At 46.8% G+C, this 9,931-nt stretch overlaps 1 protein-coding gene across 2 annotated transcripts in view; it reads right to left on the reverse strand.

The window, feature by feature from the left end:
- Nucleotides 1–9,931, reverse strand: part of LOC109683668 (argonaute RISC component 1) — a 35,074-nt gene extending 25,143 nt beyond the window's left edge. The window contains exons 1-7 of one of the 2 annotated variants that reach the window (XM_020159652.2): nt 9,740–9,931; nt 4,669–4,852; nt 1,871–1,991; nt 1,295–1,476; nt 761–897; nt 400–534; nt 177–264 (exon numbers count right to left, since the gene is read on the reverse strand). In XM_020159652.2, coding sequence (XP_020015241.1) covers nt 177–264; nt 400–534; nt 761–897; nt 1,295–1,476; nt 1,871–1,991; nt 4,669–4,852; nt 9,740–9,764 — 872 coding nt within the window. In that variant the 5' untranslated portion in view covers nt 9,765–9,931. The remainder of the gene's footprint in view (nt 1–176; nt 265–399; nt 535–760; nt 898–1,294; nt 1,477–1,870; nt 1,992–4,668; nt 4,853–9,739) is intronic. The other variant, XM_020159653.2, reaches the window with a different exon arrangement.

Raw genomic sequence — 9,931 nt, forward strand, 5'->3', positions numbered from 1 at the left:
GGATCTGGGAAGGCTGTGGGAGACATGACACATTCCCAAAGCTTATGTTCAAAAACAAGGCCAGTCCAAGGCCCATTCCCAGGGGCAGTGGGAGAAGAGGAGGTCAAGGGGAGAGTGTTTGGAATCTCAGCCCTCTTCCACTACTGGAGTATGACTAAGTAACCCTGCCAACTTACGTCTGATGGCTAGCAGGGCGGCGGGTAACATTACACACGCGGTATTTCCTCTTCATCTGTCCACAGTGGGTCACTTCCACCTTCAGGCCTGAGATACACACACTACTTGTCAAGGTTGGAATAGGATGCTCATGTGCCCAGGCTTGGCTTCTCCCAAGGGGATTTCCTCTTACAGTTAGAGAAAGCAGCACTGCTTCCCTTCCCCACCTGGTTGGATCCTCACCCTTGATCTCCTTGGTAAAGCGAACACGCTGGGAGTCCGTGAGGGGCTTGGGTTGCTCATCTATGTTCCTGATGTCCAGCACCTCACACATGAACTCAATCACTGGCTGTGCCTTGTAGAAGGCTGTGGCTGAGACTGTGGGGACAGGGTAGGGAAAGCTCAGCTCAGGTTCTGTCTTTAAAATAAATGGAGGCATTGTAATTAATATCCTTTTCCTTACAGGGTACTGGGATGGGGGATAGGGGTGCCAGGGCTATAGGAATTAAGACTAGGAGTGTGGTTGCAGAGCTGGGAGGGATAAGGTTGGGAGTGTAATCACTAGATTTGGGGTGCCCCTGGCTCCATAGCTCTCCCCACTCACCATCAATGTTGAGCATCATCTTCCACATGGCAGGGCGCACAGACTGGTGAAAGCCGAACCAGACCTCGCGCCCACCCCCCAGCGGGTGGTAGTAGCCCTCAGGCGGTGAGAAGAAGGAGCGGCCCACAGGGGTGTACCTGGCAGGGACAGGCAGAGAACTGGTCCCTCGGGCACAGGCCCCCACCCTGTGAGGCATCCTGGGCACGGAGGAGCCCTGGCCTGGAAGGCAGGACACCAGGGCTTTAATGCCAGCTCTGATCTTTTACTAGTAGTATGACTGACCTTGTTCAAGTCTCTACCTTTTCTCTGCCCTGCAGGGACAGATGCGGTGAGGCCCAAAGATATCTAAGAATAGGGTCAGGGCTCTAAACCATCTAAATGTATATGCATACTTGCCTGGAACATGGTATGGCTTCAAGGAAAAAAAATTTTTTTCAGTGGCACACCTGGGACCTTCATGTGTGCTCACTCCCCTCCTCCCCCCACAGCAATTCTGCCAACACTAATAGCCCAGATACTAACTATACCCAGTACCTCATGGATGCCAGGTGCCTCATAGCCACATCCAGGGCTTGTACAGACTCCAGGGGAACAGGAATCTGGCCACTGACCAGGGCTTCATGCAGCATGCGCCAGCTCACAATAGCTAGCCACTTGATGGAGACCTTAAAAATTCGATCTTTCCCTTCCCCAGGGATTGTCACCTCAAAGTCGACCTTCAGGAGTGTTAGAGAAAGGAATGAAGGACTGTCATCAGTTTCCCACAGAACAGCCTTCCCTGTCCTGCCCCAAATGGAATCTGCTCCATAAGTCAAGAGGCTACAATAAAGACCCCAGAATAAAGCCAGCCCCTTAGTTTCCACCCACCTTTGTCCCTCTCAACTTAGCAGGAAGTCCTTTAGGTCTATTTTAAATCTAATCTTAGTCCACTTGGAGGAAGGGCACACAGTAAACTAAGCATCCGTAACTACCCACACCTTACCCTAAAACATACTTTCTCAGCACAAAAGACAAAAAGGATCACTAGACCACCAGATTCCAGATGGGTTTACATTAGCTTTGTTCCACTTCAGACCCCTAACACAGGCCTTCCCTTATTCCCAACCTTACCCGTTCATTGCCAATGGGCAGTGCTGTGACAGTGTAAATGTTCTTCTTTCCATCATAGACAGGCTTGCGATCACCAAAGATCTGAGGCTTGAAATGCTGGACCATGTATTCCACCACTTCCCTGTGGGGGATAGAAGTGGCCTGTGGAAGCCTAAAGACTACCGCTCCAAGTTTTGGGAAATAATTCAAAGTCTGGGCAGTGTCCTACCTATATGCACTGCTTACATATCTACTCTATGGCAGTGCTTCTCAAGCTTCAACATTCCTATGAATCACTCAGAGGTTTTATTAAAATGACCTTCTCAGGCTGGGAGTGTGGTTCAAGTGGCAGAGTGCCTGCCTGGCAAGCACAAGACCCTAAGTTCAAACCCTGGGGGGGGGGTGGGGGGGGCAGAGAAGCATTTTCTGATTCAGCAGGCATAAAATGCAGCCTGAAATTCTGCATATCTAACCCCAGCTGATGCTGCTGGTCCTCAGATCACCAAGGCTCTAAGAGACCTGAAAGAGTGGGTAAGAGTGCCTTCTGAGAAAAGGGAGAGTCTGAGGGGAGAAGGGCTTGATACCAAGGTCTATCCAGAGTTCAGACTACTCCAATCTCCAATCACCAATCTGATAAGCAAAAAAGGTAGAAAGGGAAACAATTTGAACTGGATTAGGAATGAACTATAGATGAACCTCTTCTTTCCACCTCTCTGAAGCCCTCAATCCCACCACCCTGTTTTGTCTCCATCACCGTCTCTTCCTTGATTGCATTTCTTGTCCTTTGTTACTTAGATCCCAGAGTGTCCGTCATTCTTTCAAACTTCCAGCCCATGTAACTATTTGACCTCTCCGCTTTCTAAACCAAACCTCTTTTTTTTAAATATTACTCACATGTGTATACATTGTTTGGGCCACCCACACACACCCCACTAAACCAAACCTCTTGAGTACTATTCCATAACATACACTCAAAATAGTACATTAGGAGCAACTGTAAACAAGACAGTTTCAATCCCAATAAATCAGGGCTATCCAGCAATCTTTTTCAAGTCTGTATTACTTATATCCCTCAAACCTCACAGATTGTCCACCAACCTCTAACTCTAGAAATTATTCCTTCCTTCTATCAGAAAGCAGCTCTAATATCTCTGGAAAGAATAAAGAATAGTAGGCAAGGCCACCTTTGAGTTCCAAAACATATACACAAACATATTTATATATCATGCATCTTTTTCTTTTTCTCCTCCTTTCCTCCTTCTCTGCCCCGTAGGTTTTATTTTTATTATTATTGTTTTTTGTTTTACTGTTTTTTAATTTTATTTATTTAGTTTTTTCATAGATCTGGACCCTTGTGCATGTTAGACAAAAGCACTCTACCACTAAGATACATCCATAGCCCCATGGGTTATTATTTTTAGACGTAAGAAAATACATTCCATTTCATTCATTAAATATAACTTAAAATTAAACCAACATGTAATTATCTACTTATCAAAATGCAAAACGAAAAATCTGATATATACTAGATTGGTGCAGGTATAAGGAATAGGCCCTCTGATACCTTGACAATGGAATAAACACTGGTACAACTTACCTTTAAAAACTGACACTATTTCAATACTTTAAAATGTATTGTGCCAGCAATTCTACTCCTAGGAATTTACCCTACAGATGCACATTTTAGTGCAAAAATGTATCTATATACAGTAATATCCAACAGTTTCAATTTTTGTAGCAGATGTTTAGACTTAATCTAAATGTTCCCCATAAACTTATTAAATAAGTTAAATACAGTCATTCAATGGAACACCTATGGAGCTATGCATGAGGTAGAGCTGCATGGGCTGTTATGTACTATTTCCCAAAAACGATGGTTTAAGGTTTAATGGAAAAAAAAAAGATACCGAACAAGATATATGGGCCCCTACATTTTGGGCATTTAAAAAACATTATATGAACCAAGCCTTGTATGCACATATGAATAATAAAAGAAAAATGGAAAAAAAAAACATTATATATACATATATGCTTGAATATGCACAACTATCTGGAACATACTCAAGAATGATTAAAAAAAAAAAAAAAAAGCCTCTGGGGCCAGGACAAAAAGGAGACATTTACATTGCTACTCTTTTTGCAGTTCTTTAGGTATTTTTTTAATTGTGCAGATGGTTCTCAAGTAATAATAAATAAGCTAATTTTAGAAAGAAATATTGCTTCTTCTGTCTAAGGTTAATGCCTCCAACTATGTATCCTGTGATGTCCTTCTGCCTCAGCAAGGACATCCTACTCTCATTCCTCTCATCTCTATCCTGTACCTTTTAACCTCTCCTTCTCTATAAGTTCTTTTGCCTCAATTTACAAACATACCCCTTTCTCATTCTTAAAATTTCTTCATTATCTATTTCAACAAATATTGAAATGTGCTAGAAACTATCCTTGACCCCCACAGTCCTCCCTAGCCAACATATTCCCTCATTTGCCCCTTTACAGCCAAGTTACCTGGAAAACGTTATCTGTCCTCATTATTCCTACCACAATACCTTCCACTTATTTCTTTACTCACTGTAGTTAGATTAATCAGCCCAACTACTCTACTGAAATTGCTCTGGCAAAAGCCACCAATTATCTCTTAATGGCCAAATACAATAATATTTTTTAGTCATTTATCTTACCTCGCATCTCCTCAAAAGTGTTCTTGGATTTGGTGAACCACCCTCTACTGGTTTTTCTTTTACCTTTAGGGCCTCTCTTTCCAGGTTCTGAGACTCAAAGGAAAGGGTCCCAGACACGGGAGCAGAATGTGCATCACTTACCTGTTGACTCTGCGGGGACACTTATCCGGCTTGATGTCAACCTCATAGTGGTAAACGTCGATCTTAGGAATATCCACCTCAAAGTAATTGGCCAGAAGCTTGATTGGTTTTCCCACAGTGCCAATGCCAGGCCGGCGAGGTGCCTGGAACACCTGCTGCAAAGGGGGCAGGTAGGCGCCCGCAGCTATTAAGACAAAGAGGCCAGTGAGGACAAAGTCTGGCAATCACCTAACAACTACTTTGATCAGAGAAAGCACAAAGCCTCCTAGAACAGAAACAGGAGTAGAGGGGAAGCCTTTTTCCTGCTTCCTTAACTCAGCTGAGGGTTTCTACTAACTTAAAGACATTCCTCCCCCCCCCCACAAAAAAAGACATTCCCAGGCTCATTCATTTCATTTTTGTTTTCAAACCTCTCTCCAATCAGGAAAATGCTTCTTAAACTCATCAAGTAAATATGTAGTAAGCTCCTACTACGTGTTAAGTGAAAGGGTTAAACCTGGTTCCTTTCATCCTTGTACTACATTAAGATTCCTATTTCTACCAGGTATCTAACAGACTAGAATGTCCTATTCTCTGCCAGCCAGACGCTTACTTCACTCATCACCATCCTAAACACAAAATGGCATCATTTGATGGTCCTTTGCAATGTAGACAAGAGGAAGACCCAAAGGTGAACTGGAGAGGGCTGGTGCCGTTTGAGACAGGACTAAGGAAACTAAATGTCTAAAGCTAGAAACAGAGAATGAGAAAGGGCTAAAAGAAGACTAAGGAACAGAGACAGGGTGAAATAAGAGGCTGGAGGAAAGGCTAGAACTGGAGTCACAACAGAAAAAGGCTTGATTTGACCAGAGAAAGGAAGGTGGAGTTAGGGGATTGGGCAAGTTGGGGGCTAGGGCAGGAGGAAGTAAAGCTATAATTAAAGAGACAGTGAGGAAACAGTTAAATGAAGAAAGCGCTAGGAGGCTTAGAGAAGCCCCCAAGAAGGAGAGATAGCAATTAGAATGTAGGAGAAGGAAGAGACAGGCTCTGGGAAAGAGAGAACAAGATTCTTTCCATGCCCCACAAATCCTTCCACCCAAAGGGCCTAGGCAGCAGAAGGAATCAATTTCAAGAAAGAAAGGGCCCTTGGGAAAGGGCTAGGGCAGGGCCAGCCAGATTGCAGCCCCCAGTCTTATTTTCTAGCTTGGGGGGAAAGAGAGGAAAATAGAAAACTGCCTGAGAGAAGCCTTTGTCCTCAGTTACTATTGTTCTTGCCAGTAGAGGACCAGCCCAGGTGGGAGGAGGAAAGGATAAACCAACCCAGAACCTCCCATTACCAGAGCTCTGCTTTTGCAGCAGACAGACTTGGGGGATGGAGCACATCTTCAGCTGGGGGGTCAGGAAGAGGTCAGAACCACTTGAGGGAGGGGCACATTTCCCAGAACTAAACTGCTCTGTCTTCCTCTGACCACCTGTCAATTTCAGCCCCACTCTGTAGACAGGGAAATGGAGTCCCAAACTGGAGGGAAATATAGGAAGGGCAGATGTAGGGCAGTGGAAGCATAACTACTCATAGCTGGGCAGAAATTACACACAAGCCCATAGACAGACACAGAGATATTCCTGTCACACACATCCAAAAACAACTTAGACCTTGAAAGTTTACCTTTGTACACATATCCCTCACTGCCCTCAGCTAAGTTCTTTTTATAAAAGCAGAAACTATACTTGCCTTGGTCACTCTGAATCTCCGTTGCCTGGCACACACAGAGGTGGTCAGTTTGAAATGAATGAAGAAACATTTCCATAGACACACCACAAAAGCATACAAGCACACAAACACATCAACACCTGCAGTTTTACCCAAAAGCTTTCATAGATCCTACTACACAGGACAAACACTCTCCCTTGTGAGCATAGATGATGGTAAGAGACATTTTCCCTTTCAAAGTACTCAGATTCCATTCACCACCTTAGCCTCCCAGGCTGAATAGTCATTTGGGGCCTGGGGAGAAACATCCCTCTAAAGCTAGGGGCTGGGTAGAAATGATGGTGGGGGTGGCACACACGAGCCTCAAAGCCTTCTTTTCACTAGAAACAGGAGGACCCGCCAGACTTAACCTTAGAGTATCCTCCTCTGGAAAGAGGCTTTGGTAAAACGGGGGAGCTTACAACCCCACCTCATCCCCAAACTAGGGAAGGCAGGAGGAAGCGAGAACCTCTCTCTTTTTGTATACCCCAGAAAGCCTCACTGCTGTACAAAGTCCCCCCCCTTACCACACCCTGCCCCCAGCTTTTAGTCAGTAAAAGGGAGACACTTCCCTTCAGAACCAGACAGGGACAGACGGCCACTTTGTGATGCAGATGAGGGCCCCAGCATAGAGGACAAAGCTCCAGCCTAGAGGGAAAGGGGCGGGGCCCTTCCCTGCAGACAAAAGCAAGGAGGGAGGGGCCCTGAAAATGACACTCCCCCTCCCCCATCCCCAACCAGCCCAGAGAAGGAAAAGTAACAGAGCTGAAAGCCCTGGCTCAGGATTCCTTCCCTGCAGCTTGAAGGCCCGCATATATCCCAAGGAGTCAAACTGCTTATTCAAAAGACATGCTCTTAAGGCTAGGTTAGGCAGTGGGTAAGCAAAGACCAAGCAGTCAATCTCTGCAAAAAAGATTTGTCCATGAATTATTACATATCCACATGAGTAAACACAAATTATTGAATATACACATATGCGCTTACCCATATGTTCACACTTGAATGTGATTTGATGCAATTGATAAACATGTACTTTGTGTCAGGCCCTCCACACACTAGGTAGTTGCTGATTCCACAGATAAACCAGATACTACCTCTACCTTCAAGGGGCTCCCAGTTCAGTACATGTGCTTAAAACACACCTGCGCACAGAAGGCACACCTGAACATAAGCACCAATGCCTTAGTTTTCAGTATGTGTCCTCCAGTCTTGTCAGGACACCACACCAACTTCTTCCAAGACAAAAACAGTCCAGGACGAGGAAGAAGGCAGTTATGGGGTCCCTGCACCAGCAGCTTCCAGAATGAATTTCAATTATATCCTCTGATGAGGCAAAGCCTTTCCTACTAGACTTTTCCAAACAAGGCTACAGATGACTCCAGACACAAGGCTCCAGCCTAGAAGCTTCTTTCTTGTTTTTGTTTTTTGGGGGAGGCTGGGGGTTTGAACTCAGGGCTTCAAGCATGCAAAGCAGGAGTTCTTGTGCTTGAACCACACCTTCAGCCCTAGAAGCTTATTTTTTGTAACAAACAAAAAAAGTCAATTTTTTCATCACTCCAGAGCTCATTAGGAATTCATCAGGATAAAATCATTTAGCAGTCTGGAATGGGTGCCAGCTCTCAGCAATCCATCTGGACCTCAGTGTCTTACCTACCCTATTCTAGTCCACAGGTTGTAGGTAATAAGTCACCAGCCTGAAGAAAGGGAAGAAGTAGTTTGCACTGAAGTCACCTGCTGCCTGCACTCTCCACTTAAGACCTATACAGACTCTACAAGGTTCTTTTTTGCTTGGGGGAAAGTAGTCATTAAATACTTATAGATCATTGAATGAAAGACTTGAGAGAGTAGGAGCAATTCTATTTGTCTGAAAGACAAAGATTTTTCCATCAAGGAAAGTAATGCTTATGTCCCAAATGGAAACCCTATTCCTATCACCAGCCCAAATGGAAGGACGTGGTGAGAGATGACCTAAAGGATTCCTGAGTCCAGAGTGTTCTTTCCATCACAGGGTAAAAGACCAGGGACATAACAGGCACCATCAGCCTACAGCCCATCCTGAGGTCTCGTCTTCTTGGGAGCAGTCCTGCCTCAGTTTGTCTGTTGTTACCTCCTTTTCACTTGTGAGTAAGAGAAGTTATGGCTGTGACCTGGGACTCATCAGGGCCAAAGTTAAAAATCACCCCCAAACAAGCTGTTAATGTCAGATAGACTAGCTTGGCAACCATGGTTCTAATGACAAGCCCCTGACAGTTTCTGGGTAGTGGGATGAGAAAGGAAAGATCCACTGGTAGACAGGAGCCATGAAAATATTAAGGTATAAAAGGAGATTAGACTGTAAGGTCAAAAGACAATTCAGTGAAAAAGGTCATTATCCTTGATCAAAAGTTCTTATGTCTTTCTGAACCAGAAACTTGCATACCAGGTAGACCTGGTCTTGTCTTTGGTCCCTCAGTAACCAACACCTTTTCTAAGGCCTATCTTCAGTGAGGTCCTAGTTTTTCCTCATGTGGCAGAAAAAAGACACTTTGGTAGTTTCCTTCAACCCATCCCTAGAAAACTGTGACTGTGTGGCTTAAAGGCTAAGTGTCAGAGCCCCCAGGATGGAGAAGGGAGCAATTTCCATTCGCGCTCTGCCAGTATAACTTTAAAGAGACTACACCCATCAGCGCACCCCCTTTTCTAAGTCGAACTGGGCGGGGGAAGGAAGGGGGTAGGAAGCAGCCACGCCCCCACCACATCGGGCAGCCCCTTTCAGCTGGCACCTCCGCGCATGCTCCGGCGCCACTGCTCAGGTCCCCAGCCTCGCCAAGGGGGAAATCCCTGGGCTGGATCCCCACCCTCCGCCCCCTGACCCTCGCCCCCGCGTCAGGCTGACTGGGGCGGAGCTCACAGCACAGCTCTGGCGCCTATTCCCAAGAGATATTAGCTTAGCCCAGCCCAGCACGACCGAGCCCCCGCCCCCGGCATACAGTAGCTCCCAGCCCATCTGTGTCGCCCCCTCCTCTCCTGGACACCTGGAGCCCTCCCCCTGCCACCTGCCGGGCCTCTCCGTAGGCCTCTCCGGTCTCCGGGACTCCTTCCGTGCGTTCAGGCCCTGCTCCCAGATTACTTCCCACCCCAGGACTGCACACTGCTTCGGTGGAAAAACAGCCCCCCATCTCCGAGCTCTTCACATGGCTCTCTCCCGGAACTGCACGCAGTCCGCTTCAAAATGGGCCCCCCATCCCATGAGAGACCCTCTTCTCACTCGGGAGCCCCTCTCTCACTCGGGAACCATGCTCTTCACGCGGGAGCCCCCTGGTCTTTGGCGCACGCACCGTCCCCCGTCCCGGGGGCCCTTACCTGCTCCCGAGGGTCCCGCTTCCATCCCATATACCCGTGCGGAGGTCAGGCGGCCCGGAGACTGAAGTCCAATGGGAGGGGCCTAGGCACCCCGCGCTCCGGCTGCTTGGGCTCCCGGGCCGGGCTCGGCTCCCACCCCAAGCCCGGCCGCTCGCGCCGCCGCCCCCGCAGCCTCCGTTGCCGCCGCCGCCG

This window comes from Castor canadensis, chromosome 7 (assembly GCF_047511655.1).
Source record: "Castor canadensis chromosome 7, mCasCan1.hap1v2, whole genome shotgun sequence".
Lineage (NCBI taxonomy): Eukaryota > Metazoa > Chordata > Mammalia > Rodentia > Castoridae > Castor > Castor canadensis.